This window comes from Pinus tabuliformis, chromosome 8 (genome assembly GCF_031772625.1).
Source record: "Pinus tabuliformis cultivar Carrire ecotype Pingquan chromosome 8, CPIR1, whole genome shotgun sequence".
NCBI classification, from domain to species: Eukaryota; Viridiplantae; Streptophyta; class Pinopsida; order Pinales; family Pinaceae; genus Pinus; species Pinus tabuliformis.
The window spans coordinates 116,621,139-116,634,703 of NC_142294.1; the positions used below are offsets into that span (position 1 = coordinate 116,621,139).

Below are 13,565 nucleotides of genomic sequence, written 5' to 3' on the forward strand. Positions count from 1 at the left end.
TCTGCACAATGTTTTTAAGTTAAGTGATCTTTAGAGATTACACCTCTTTTCTAATTCCAAAATTATTTGTATTTTTCCTGCAAACATGACAAGGATTTTTCTTGACAGACATTGATCAATTCTCTGTTTACTTTACAAATGAGACATATAAACCAACAATAAAACAAAATCATACAAACTTCTTTTATTCTCATTTTTCACTCTCTAACTTGTTAAGTCCAATATTTTAAAATCAATGACATATCATCTACAATTCATGTCATGACATTTTTGCAGATCCTGTGTAGATCTCATAACTCCATTGTTGTACCAAATAATCATTTTTACATTCACTGATATACGCATTGACATATTAATTGACTCTACTATATAATTTATATAGGATTTGTGTTGTGTTGTTAAATATTCAACCATTCTATCTGAATAAAATATCAATTATAAATGTGCAATTTTCATAAAAATAAATGAAACTACAACTTTTTCCAACTTAGCACTATTTTGAGGCAATTTCTGCGGTTACTTTTACACTCTTTTGAGGCCATTACTGGTAGATATACTCTCTTGGTATTATAAATATAATATATATAATCTTATTATTATATTGGTGGGACTTAATTTAATTGTGAACTTTACCAAATTACTCTTATAAATTACAAAAAAACACAAAAATTTGTGATCCTCTTTTCAGAGAGGCAACCCACTATGCGCGGTTCATTGTGTAACTCAATCATATATATACAGAGGTGTTCTGACAACCAGGAGTGGGAGAGATTACGGATTTAGTTCTTCTTAAAAATAGGCGTGAGATATCTGTGTACCTATTTGTAGTGCTGTAGTGCTGTTGCTGCGAGTAGCATGTTTGTGCAACCATTTACAGTCCTGTAACCGGGAGAATCATTGCATGAACATAGTTTTGCTGGAATCGTATAGCAGCTTTTCTTCCATTCAGAGGTGACACTGTGTCCCACAGTCAACAGAGAAAGGAACAATGGTGGCTGGTGCAGGCTCAGCCAGCGGTGGCGCAGCTGGGGGAGGCGGGGCAAGCGGAGCTGGTCCGTCGTCCTCACCAGCCCCGAAGATACTGTTATCAAAGCCCGCACCCTCTCGAATAGATGCCGGTGGGACTGGAACCTCGGCCGTTAAGTTAATGAGGGCAGGAGGCGGTGGTGGTGGAGGAGGAGGTGGCGGCGATGAGGATTTGAACCCTCGTTCGCGGTTATCCCATGGTTCTCTTAACCTTCTGTCCGACTCATGGGACTTCCAACCTGATCGCCTCTTTCCTGTAAGATATTAACTCCCCATTACGGAAATTTTAACTTCCTTGTGCAATTTAAGCAAATGTGAAAAAACGCTAGGTCTTTTGCTTACTAGAATTGCATTCACCCAATAGCAGATTGACCGTTTAAGCAAAACTCCATGCTTATCAGGAACCCAGGTTCTGCGCTAACGTTTGACACCCACGTTTTTGCCATGGCTTGAGGCGATGACCATGCTGAACGAGGCCTAGTTAAAATTTTTATGTGCTGTTTAGAACAATGATGCATACGTAAGATATGAAGATTTTAGGCGAAACCACCGTTTAAAATCCTAATATAAAGAAGGACGTCGAACAATTGAAGTAGATCTTGGATTCTCATGGATGAAACCCATGTCAAAACCCCATGGAGAACAAGAGTAGTCGATAAGGCCAAGGAAATGCTGTACTCTGTCTCCCCACTAAATGGGGTTCACAGCTCCCCACAAAAATAAAGTGTTTGCCTCATAAAAAAAGGAATCGACTCGTTGAATTAAATGGCTAGTGAGCACATTATACTACTTGTCCCCCCCCCTGGAATGTGCACAAGGGTCTTTAATTATCTATACTGCACCCAGAGGATCGAAGTGTGTTCTACAGCCAAGGTGGGAGTAGGGGTAACGATGCATTGAGTCTGGATGGTGCACTGAATGGTGGAAGTGGTGTTGATAGTGCATCAAACTTAGATGGAGCATTGCGTGGATTGAATCCAGACAGGGCATCAGGGGAGTTGAATATGGATACTAGCATAGATGCATCTAAACTTGGTTCAAATAGCGGTTAAGAGGGATGCGTATCTTGAGTTGAAACAAATGACCAGATGTATCAATTATTGGCACCCCAGATATGCAACCGCAAGGTGTATGTTAGATGTGGGTTTAGATAGGTCTGTGCTTGTTACAAGGGATCTCATTTTGATTGATTGAAACATGCTTTTGAATTGTTGTGCAGTATAAAGATGGGAAATTAACTTGGTTTAAGATTTTGATGGTATCAAGGACCTGTTTTTTTAGCCATTTTTTTTTTTGAAACTGCTTCCTTTAAACTCCACAAGCATTACAATCACCCTGAATATTTGTTTTCATGGACAGGACGATCCTTGAAAGGCAAGCCATTAATGACCAGCACTTTTGTTGGGTTACGCTACCACCAGAGGACGGTAGTCCTCCATCAAAATTACGCAGGATTTGCTTCTGGTTCCAATTGCATTCATGCCTCCAAGGGCATTGAATGTTTATGGGTGGCTTGACATGCCACTGCTTATGTCACGAGGTTCGTTGAACTTCAACCTTGACGTTCGAATTTTGGCGAACCTTACAAAATTTTTGAGGTTTGGCGAACGTCATCAAACCTCATAGTCATTGACCAAGTCCATAGATCAAAACTCATAACATCAGCGTACAACTTAAGCTTGTAATCTATCCTTGCAATTTCCATATCACATGTCTGTGATAGCATTTTTTTTTGTTTTTTCTTTTAATTATTCTATCTTTTTATATGTTTATTGATGTTGATATCTTACTATTTTATCCTATATTTCATTTTAAACTTAATATATCTATATATATAGAAAATGTATATAGAGGAACTTAATGGCGACCTCATCAAATTTTTGAACTCAAACCGAACCTAATTGTTGCCTGACCCGAACCATGTGACTTAGGCCACTGCCTTAACCACCAAGTCAAACCATGAGCTCATTGGTGTTTTTACCATTTTATGAAGTTACGTAATCATCCAAAGCGGGCTTTGGGTTGGTTGAATGATAACATTGTTCTGTGATAGCATGTAAGAGTAGTTTCAATGGTGATTAATTCTTTGAAAGGTGTAAAATGGATGCAAGATCCCGATTTGTTTTGATTAATTTGGGTGGGAAATCTCGAGTCCCAAACGTGGAAATTCTAAATTATTCACACATTGCACATGAAAGTTTTTATGTTTGATTTTATTGACAATGTGTTTGTCACATTTTGCAGCTATTGTCAGACAATACAGATTTCACAGTTATAGGAGTCTTGGGTCCTCCTGGTGTAGGCAAGTCTACAATTCTAAATGAACTTTATGGTTTTGACGGGACTTCATCAGGTATGAAGACATTGTTTATATGAGATGTGCATTTGTCAAATTTGTTCTAATTATTTTACGGATATATGACAATTCCGCTTGATTATGTGTCTAATGATTTGTGGGAGACAAGAAACTTTTGGGTTCAATAATGATACGTCTGAAAATAGTTTGAGCAGATAACGGCCATAACATGACGCACACAACCAAACAAAAGATGAATAAAGAATATCAAGTTAAATCTATAGATGTGAGTGGAGATAATGTAATAATCATAAAATAGTAACTGTCTAAACCCTTCTACATTGTAGATCTACGCACTACCTCTTGCCTTTCAAAGGCATCTTCCATATATTGGTTATTGGACTGTGGGTCATGGTCAGTGTATATCCAAAAATAAATAAAACATTGTCTTCATTCGCTTGTTGCAGGTGTGGTAGTGCACGAGCATTTGTCTGTAGATGCCTTTCACAAACATATTTCATATGCTGACTCCAAAATTGCACCCTCATTAGATGCTTCTGAATTGTTTGTGGTCAAATTCCATGAATTTACACGCTACAAAGAACACTTTCCAAGTGTTCCAAGTGATAATCTAGGTAGATTAAACCAGTGTTTTAAAAACTGGCCGGTCTGAACTGGTAACTGGTCAAACCGGCCGGTTTAGGACAGAACTGACCGATTTGTGGTCAAACCGGTCAGTTCTGTCCTAAACTGACCGGTTTATTGCCAGGGCAACTATAAACCCCACAGAATGCATTTTTGTGACTTTTGAAGTTGTTATAAGGGAAATTTGGGGTTGTTTTCCTCCAAAAATAGTCCATCCAAGAAAAACATGCCTACCCTCTCATTTTCCTAACACATCTCAACCCTAACAATGTTGGCAATTAATGATAATGTTAAATTTTTAAAGTAAGAGACCTTTACTTTTCATTTTCATCCTTTTACTTAAATTTTTAACATTACCATGAAATGACTCAGGATGTTTGAGAGTTGGTTTCAACTTCATTGGATTTCATATGGAGAAACTAGAATTTTAGATTTCACTCAAAATTCAGTAGACTTAATGGTTTTCAGGGTTTCATGGTTTGGGAATTTCCAATGTTTCCATTTGATTCTATCATGTGTGAGGCACTGAGGGTATGAGATTGGCATTTGATCAAGAACATGAAGCCCTTTAAGAACCTTGGTCGTGGTGGCATTGATTGTTGAACTTAGTTGATGTGGGTGGTATTGATTGTTGAACTCCTCTACCATGGCCTTAACAAGAATGCACCCTTCACTCAAAGGAAAACAACTAGTTAGGCATGCTGATTTTTTCCTACCACATTATAAGATTGAGGAGATGAACCCTTCACTCAAACCAAAATCATTGGTTAGTCATGTGAAACCTTTTAAATTTCTATCATGTTATAAGGTTGAGTAATCCAAGTATGAAGACTTTTAGCTAGATGATGTTTATGTATCTCTTGTTGATGATGCTTATGTATTTCTAGTAGGGTTGAATCGATGATGAGTTTTATGAGTGACCATGTTGATCAATGATTTGTAGTTTTGATGTCTATTTTTGCTACTACTACTAAAGTTGTAGAGGAGTTTTAGGAGTCCTCAATCTCGGAGCCATATTATTTATGTAGCTCATGTTGATGATCTCTTGTCTAGTAGTGGTGATGAGTTTGATCATGATGAGGAGTATCATGTTGTTGATCACTGATATGTAGACTTGTAGTAGTTCAGTGACCCCATAGCTTAGAGCATTGTTTTCGGATTCTAGAAGCCATTTAGAGCCTCATTGATTATGTATTTTGTTGCGGATATGTATTGCACTCGATGCCATTTTGATATATTCACCTTTACATGGTATATAGATTAGCAAACCTTGCATATTTTGTTTCTATTGCCTTGGAATCATGGTTTTAAATCTTAAAAATAGTTTTTGTTTTTGTTTATTCATTAAAAACTAATTATTTAATGTATTTTTTTTTAAAACTGGTTCGTCTAGACTTGACCAGTCCTGGTTCGAAGCCCGATTCATTAGGTGGACCGGTCCAGTCACCGGTTCCGGTTTTTAAAACATTGGATTAGACATAATGATTATGAGCTGGAGCTGTACAACACATTTGTTCTCATGTATAGATATTCTACCCAACGTTATAATTATGAGCTGGAGCGGAATAATGCTTTTGTTGTCATGTATAGATATTTTACCCAACATTATCATAATCGAATTGTTCGACTCCCCGAATTGGGAATTAGTTTATTGTTAGACTCCCCGTATTGGGAAATTGGGAATTGGGGAATTGATTTAGAACCAAATCAAAAAAACTGGTCGACCAAAAAATACATAAATTATATATATATCCAAACCTTTTATACACAAATATTCAAAAGTTCTCATCTATATAGCTAGTAAGAGTGCATATAATCAAAATAGCACTTAATGCAATACATCTCTAAACCAAAAATACATCAACAAAGAGGCTCTAGATGGCCTTTAACATCAAAAATAAATAAATCATATTACAACAAATACTTATCATCAAAATCATTCCTATATTGAGATCCTCATCATCAATATTACCCTCTAAGCATTAAAATAAGATAGAAAAAACTTAACATGTAAAAATGGTTCGGTCAAAAAACGCTGATTGGGCATTGAATTGGCCTTTTATAGTTCTTTATCATTCGTCAAACTAGTTGAAGCATCAAAATGGTCAAACCAGTCGGTTCCACCAATTCTGATAACACTGATTACATATAATAAAAAGCTAATGAAACATACTCTTGATTACACTAGCAATTCTTACTTCTACATAAAAGATATTACCATGATTTGGGTTTTTGTATGACTTGGTAGTTAAAGAATTTTGCTAGGAAATAATAGCATAGTGAGAATCTAAGCATTGTGCTTAGCTCTTTTAAGTTGTTGTACCAGGGTTTCGTTACCTTTTTATAATTGGACTAATTGGAAGAATTGTGAATGTGTATCCATTTTCATGTAGATGCTTCCATTATATGAATTGCATTTGTAAATGAATTGATAGGGTATGCATTTGTAAATGAATGGTTAGATATGGAATTAAGATAAGATAATTTATTAATGTTTAACAAATGATTGTAACAGTAGGTCAATAAGATTAAAAGAATATATTTGATATAAATATGTGGAAGTGTAAAAACAATTCTTTTTTTTTTTAACAAGATCGGATAGTGGATATATTACCAGAAGTTATGATGGAGCAAGCTCCTATTACAATCAACTGTAGCATAATTGGAAACTAAGCCGTGAGAATGTGCTGGGGACGCAGTCCCTTCTCCTGTGCTTATATTAAAAAATTCATAGATTTCTGTAGCTATTCTTGAATACTGTCTAACATATTGTCCTATTAGTAAAGCAAATTTACATAACATTGATTCTCTGGTATTTTTTCATGGTTTGTAGACTGACTACTCCTAAGAGGGCTGATTCTTTTTGTCTTGAATTCTCTTTGGTTTGCTTCCTTCTTTTCCCCTTGGGCTGCTTGCTGTTCCTTCTGTTGGCTGCCACTGTTCCTTCTATTGTTGTGTTGTTCTTTCTGTTGCTGTGTTGTTCCTTTTGCTTGCTGTTCCTTCTGTTGTTGTGTTGTTCCTTCTGCTTGCTGCTCCTTCTGTTGTTGTGTTGTTCCTTCTGCTTGCTGTTCCTTCTGTTGTTGTACTGTTCATTCTGCTTGTTATTCCTTTTGTTGTTGTGCTGTTCTTTCTGCTTGTTGTTCCTTCTATAGTCTAGTTCTGTTAGTATGTGATTCCATGCGTGTAGTATTGCTAATAATAGGGGGCTTCTTCTGTTTTTAGATCAATTGAGACCTTGACCTAAATGTTCTATGCGAAGCGAATCATTGATCGAATGAGTTCTTGCTGACTCTTCTATTTGTATCGTCTAGCCCCGGGAAGATGCAGAGTCTATGTTCCTCAAAGAGCTCTGCTCAGGGTTGGTATAACCTACAAGGAGACTGCAGCTGTTCCTTCTGCTTGATGTTCCTTCTGTTGTTGTGTTGTTCCTTCTGTTAGGTGCCGCTGTTCCTTTTGTTGTTGTTCCTTCTACTTGCTGTTCCTTCTGTTATTGTTCTGCTCCTTCTACTTGCTATTCCTTCTATTGTTATGCTGTTCCTTTTGCTTGTTGTTTCTTCTATTGGTTGTGGCTGCTTGCTGTTCCTTTTGTTTGCTGCTTGGCATTCCTGAGTGTGACTTTCAAAATCCCAAGTACAACGCTCAATCTGAGTATTGAGGCCAATGAGTGCAGATCTGCCTGCTGTAGCTTGGTTAAGGCAGAGGATGGAGTGAGCAGGGTCCTCCATTGAGACTAAGGTTTCCTTGAGGCAGCAGACAACCTTTATTTGCCAGTGAGTCTGCTTGCTTGTTTAAATCTTGCAGAATGTGGTAAGAGTCATCTCTGTCAAACTCTTTCAAAGTGTTTCGGATTCGCTGCAGGGTTTTGTTTAATGCGGGATTACAAAAATGATCTTCGGAGTTTAAAAGTTTAATCAGAAACTCCGAGTCTCCAAAAATTTTAATATTTTTATAACCTAACTCCTTCACAATCTGACTAGCTTTTAAGAGACTGTAACTCTCTGCTTGATTGTTCGAACTAGTGCCTAGGCCCCAACTGAAGCCGGTTTTACTCTATCTATAGTAGAGTTTAGGCTTCTGTGATCCATATCAAGTTTACAAAAGATTTTTCAGCGAAGATCACATGAGACATCATTTGTCGATGCGTTTCGAACCAACCAGTGTGGTTCATCGTCAGGACAAGTTGAAGAAACAGATCCAGCTTAGTAGGTTAAATAGACAGAGCAAAGCCTCCAACGGCTAAAAAGACTAACAGCTACTTTTGACTAGGTATCAGGATCAAAAACCTTATTTTATAAAAATGTTACCCTAGGGGGACCAGTCCTTTAAATATAAATAATATTATGATAAAAATATTAATAAATAATTAAAATATTAAAAATAATTAAACAGTTATGTTCAATTAGTACCTAAAAATAATTCATGATAATAGTTAGTTAAAGATAAATAATTAAAAATTATATCTAAGGGAAAAAATTACCCTAGAGGGGGACCAGTCCTTTAAATAAAAATAATATTATGATAATAGTTAGATAAAAATATTAATAAATAATTAAAATTTTTATTTAAAATATTAAAAATAATTAAACAATTATGTTCAATTAGTAAAAAATAATTCATGAAAATAGTTAGTTAGAGATAAATAATTAAAAAATTATATCTAAGGGAAATTTTTTTTCATAGAGGGACCAATCCCTTAGAATAAAATAAATAAAATAATTATGTGATACAAAAAAAAACTTTTTTATTAACAAAAATTATATGATAATAGTTAGTAATAATACATGATAATAGTTAGTTAAACATAAATAATTAAAATTATATTTAATTATTAAAAATAATTAAAGTTATATTTAAAATTAAATTATATTAAAATTAAAATATAATTAAAATTAAATTATATTAAAATTATATTATTAAATTATATTAAAATTATATTTTAATAATTAAAATTATATTACCCTAGGGGGACCAGCCCCTTAAAATAAAATGATTTAATGATAATATTTATTTATTTATTATTTTTTTTTTTAAGTTAAATTAGTAATTAAAAATACTTTGTGATAATAGTTAGTTACAAATAAATAATTAAAAATAAGAAGGAACTAAAAACAGGACCATAAAGATAGAGATGAAAAAATTAAAATGAGTCATCCTAAAAAAAAAATAAATCAATAAATCAATAAATATAAAATAAAATAAAATAATTAAATAATAATAATAATAATAAAAAAATAATTCAGAATAATAATAAATAAATAAATACGTAAGTTAAAAAAAAAAGTGCTGGGACCCAACACCGACTGATTTTCCAGCCATCATCTCTATTGAGATTACTCGGCCTCTTTTCAATCTCAAGCGCCTCCCTAAATTTCCGATGATGGAAGTGCGAAGTCTTAGCAATAACACTAGCTTCCTCAATACAAACATGATGATTGGTTTTCTCGGCGTGCTCAGCTAAAGCGAAAGACTTAGTACGCCTATGCTTAAGATCTGCTGCATGCTCACTAATTCTCTGATTAATGGAGCGACCAGTTTCCCCAATGTAGGGGGTCCCACAGGAACAGGGGATCAAGTACACACCTTTCATATCTTTAGGGTCGATAGGATCCTTCGCTGATCTGAGGGACATGCGAATGGTGTTCAGGGGCCTAAAGGTCACAGGGACATCATGCGACCTGAGAATCCTACCAATCTTATCAGTAGTCCCCTGAACATACGGAAGAAGGACACCAGGAACTCGCTCCTTTGGTTCTCGATGAGAAAGCGAATTCTTCGAAGCTTTAAGGAAAGCCCTCTGACCCAGGAATCTACTATAACCATTCTCAACAAAGACATCAAGGAGATGGGATTTTTCTTTCTCAAAACTCTCCTTATCCGAGATCCTTAAGGCCCGAGTAGCCAGGGTATTGAGAACACCCATCTTTTGAACCGGGAAATGATGGGAACTTGCATGAAGATACTGTTCAGTATGCGTTTTCTTCCGAAAAACTTGGTGGCCGAGGGAACCATCACTATTCTTAGAAATAAGAATATCGAGGAACGGAAGGCAACCATCGACCTCCTGCTCCATGGTGAACTTAATGGCAGAGGATTGATTATTGAGATGATTGAAGAAGAGATCTAATTCCTCTTGGCCGTGAGGCTAGATAACATTGGTGTCATCCACATATCTTCTCCAAAGCTTAGGAAGGAGCCTGGAAGAGTTTAGAGCCTTGGACTCAAAATCTACCATGAAAAGATTAGCAACAACCGGGGAAAGGGGTGAGCCCATGGCAACCCCGCAGGTTTGCTTGAAGAACTCTCCCTCAAAACAGAAAAACGTAGAAGTGAGACAGATCTCAACTAACTTAGCAGTGTCAGGATCTGTTCCGCGGTTGATCACCTCCATGGCCTCACTAATAGGGATGCAAGTGAAGATGGAAACAACATCAAAACTAACAAGAATGTCCCCAGGGTCAAGCTTAATATCCTTGAGCTCCTTAATGTAGGAAGCAGAGTCCTTTACGAAGGACTCCGTACGACCAACCAAGGGCTTAAGCTTTAACGCAAGGAACTTAGCAAGAAGGTAGGTAGGACCACCAATGGTGTTGACAATGGGTCTCAAGGGAGCCCCGTCCTTGAGAATCTTGGGGAGACCATATATTCTAGGCGTGACAGGGTTGCTTTCAATGAGTATAATAAAAAAGTTTTTTTTTTTTGTATCACATAATTATTTTATTTATTTTATTCTAAGGGATTGGTCCCTCTATGAATTTTTTTTTTCCCTTAGATATAATTTTTTAATTATTTATCTCTAACTAACTGTTTTCATGAATTATTTTTTACTAATTGAACATAATTGTTTAGTTATTTTAAATAAAAATTTTAATTATTTATTAATATTTTTATCTAACTATTATCATAATATTATTTTTATTTAAAGGACTGGTCCCCCTCTAGGGTAAATTTTTCCCTTAGATATAATTTTTAATTATTTATCTTTAACTAACTATTATCATGAATTATTTTTAGGTACTAATTGAGCATAACTGTTTAATTATTTTTAATATTTTAATTATTTATTAATATTTTTTATCATAATATTATTTTTATTTAAAGGATTGGTCCCCCGAGGGTAACATTTTTATAAAATAAGGTTTTTGATCCTGGTACCTAGTCAAAGTAGCTGTTAGTCTTTTTAGCCGTTGGAGGCTTTGCTCTGTCTATTTAACCTGCTAAGCTGGATCTGTTTCTTCAACTTGTCCTGACGATGAACCACACTGGTTGGTTCGAAACGTGTCGACAAATGATGTCTCATGTGATCTTTGCCGAAAAATCTTTTGTAAACTTTACTCTATCTATCCGGGGAAAGAATCAAACCTCCCGCACCTTCAGTTCCTGGGTTCCCCTTGGATGCTCCATCAAAGAAGATCGTGGCTTTTGAGATCCCTTGCCACCACGTGAGAAAGTCACCTTCAGTGAGAGGCAAGCGCCAAGAAGGAACATTCAATGGCTTCCTGACTGAATCTTTCCTCTCTCATGTCAAGCAGGATCCTAGCCACGCAAAAGCTTCTGAAGGTAAAGAGGAGGCAGGAGCTGATTTATCTGCGATTTCCAACAAGAGGGCTTTCACTTTGGCTGCCACTACCATTGAATTCGGGAGCCTGTTGTTGAAAACGCAATCGTTTCTAGCCAACCACACTTTCCACCAAAGGAATTTTGGAATAGCTTGCCAGATGTTGTTCCAGACTGCGCTTTTGGTTTTTTCGCAGGATTTTGGTCTGCCCAGGAGATGTAAAGAGAAACGATAGATATCTGGGAGGGGGAGGGAGCACTATGACCGTGAAGGACCAAATTCTAGACTACTTGTGTGAAATCACAATCAACCAGTAAGTGATTAGAGGTTTCAGCTATGTTGCAGGAAACGTGGTACAGAGGTCCGTTTCCGTACGAAAACTGGTACGAAACGTGGAAACGCGTTTGGTATCGCCGTGAAACGCGTTTCTGGCCGTACTGCCACGTTTCCCGAAATGGAAACGTGGCTAGTACGGCCGGAAACGCGTTCCATGGTCGTACGACCCACGTTTCCTCATTAACTTGTGTTTTTTTTTAATTTATTTTTAAGGTATGTTAGTGACTTCTAGTTGCTTCTAGATGCGTGTCTAAAGTTATAAAAGTGAATTTTGGCCCTACCATGAAATGTTTGAGAGTGGTTTCTCCTTCATTGGATTTCATGTGGAGAAAGTAGATTTTTAGATCTCACTCAAAATCCATCAGACTTATCTGTTTTTCAGGATTTCAGGATTGGGGGGATTGCAATGTTTCCATTGGATTTTATCATGTACTAGGGTATGGAACTTGTATTTAATCAAGAGAACCAAGCCCTCTATGCAGGGGAAACTCGCAATAATCAAGATCATGTAGGGTACTAGGGTATGAAACTTGTATTTAATCAAGAGCACTAAGGTCGTTCGACTATGTAGGAGGAGACTCCCAACTCAACAGTGGTCCTTCTAAAGAATGGGATGTGGATGCAAAAAAACCTGATTTGGATCTCTCTCCTGCAGCCTTATAGTCTTTATTGTACTTGCAGCCTCATATATTAATACAAATAAAGGTTGATTTTGAGATTTGGATATATAATAAAGGTTGCTTTTGGATATTCCGATATTTTTATTTTCATTATGTGATCATTCATAAGTAAATGTGATGTAAATTAAATCCTAATGTTTAAGTGTAATAAATTATAATGTATCATTTATGTTTTATGATTGCACATATATATATATATATATTTAAATATTTTCAATATATATATATTCGCGTTTCCCCGTTTCCAAAATTTGGGGAGGTCGCGTTTCGTATCACTTCCCGTTTCGGAAACTCGTACCCGTTTCCCCGTTTCGTGCAACCTAGGGTTTCAGTAGCAGAATTGCATAAGCAGCATCTAAAGGGGCCGTGAATCCCTTTTTTGTTCAGATTTTCACCTGTTAGTGTCTTTCTATGCATGAGTAACCATGTGAAGAAATTCACCTTTGGTAGGCTAAGGGGGGACCAAATTGATTTCTAGAGCTTCGGTGTCAGCGAAGGGGCATGTGTAAATTGTAAAGAGGAGAAACCTTGAGCTGTTGTGTAAATTCCAGTTCTTCCCCACCCCCATTTATCTTTGGATGAGCGGTGGACAGGGGCGAGGCCAGAGAGAGCTGTACACAAGAAGTTTTTTTAAGCTTGTAGAGGTTTTGGAACCCCTGGAAAAGTCCATCTTGCCCAATTCCCTTTGCTGTCCCAAGAGCAAATGTCGGCAAGCCGGAGGAGACCTTTGTTCACTAGCCAGATCTTTAGATCGTTGCAGGAATTTAGGGAGGCCAGAGGGGCATTCCCTTGAATGGTATCCTCCCACAGTAAGGTTCTCTATCCATTGAACGGTATTCTGTATAAATGCTGTTGTAAATGATCGATACTTCTTCTGCATAAATTCCAAATTGCTATTCCTATTGGAGTAGATGATGTTGTGAGGTTTCTCAAGGAGCCTCCCTTTAGGTATTTCATCCAGAGGATCTTGCTGATCGGATGTTTTTTGTTTGCATACAATTGTCATATGATTTTTCCACCAAGAGCC

General features: G+C 36.5%; 1 protein-coding gene across 2 annotated transcripts in view; it reads left to right on the forward strand.

Moving 5' to 3' along the window:
- The first annotated feature begins 663 nt into the window (after positions 1 to 663).
- Positions 664 to 13,565, forward strand: part of LOC149234398 (uncharacterized) — a 76,220-nt gene continuing 63,318 nt past the window's right edge. The window contains exons 1-2 of one of the 2 annotated variants that reach the window (XM_089371831.1): positions 664 to 1,282; positions 3,271 to 3,379. In XM_089371831.1, the coding sequence (XP_089227957.1) occupies positions 989 to 1,282; positions 3,271 to 3,379 (403 nt within the window). In that variant the 5' untranslated portion in view covers positions 664 to 988. The remainder of the gene's footprint in view (positions 1,283 to 3,270; positions 3,380 to 13,565) is intronic. The other variant, XM_089371830.1, reaches the window with a different exon arrangement.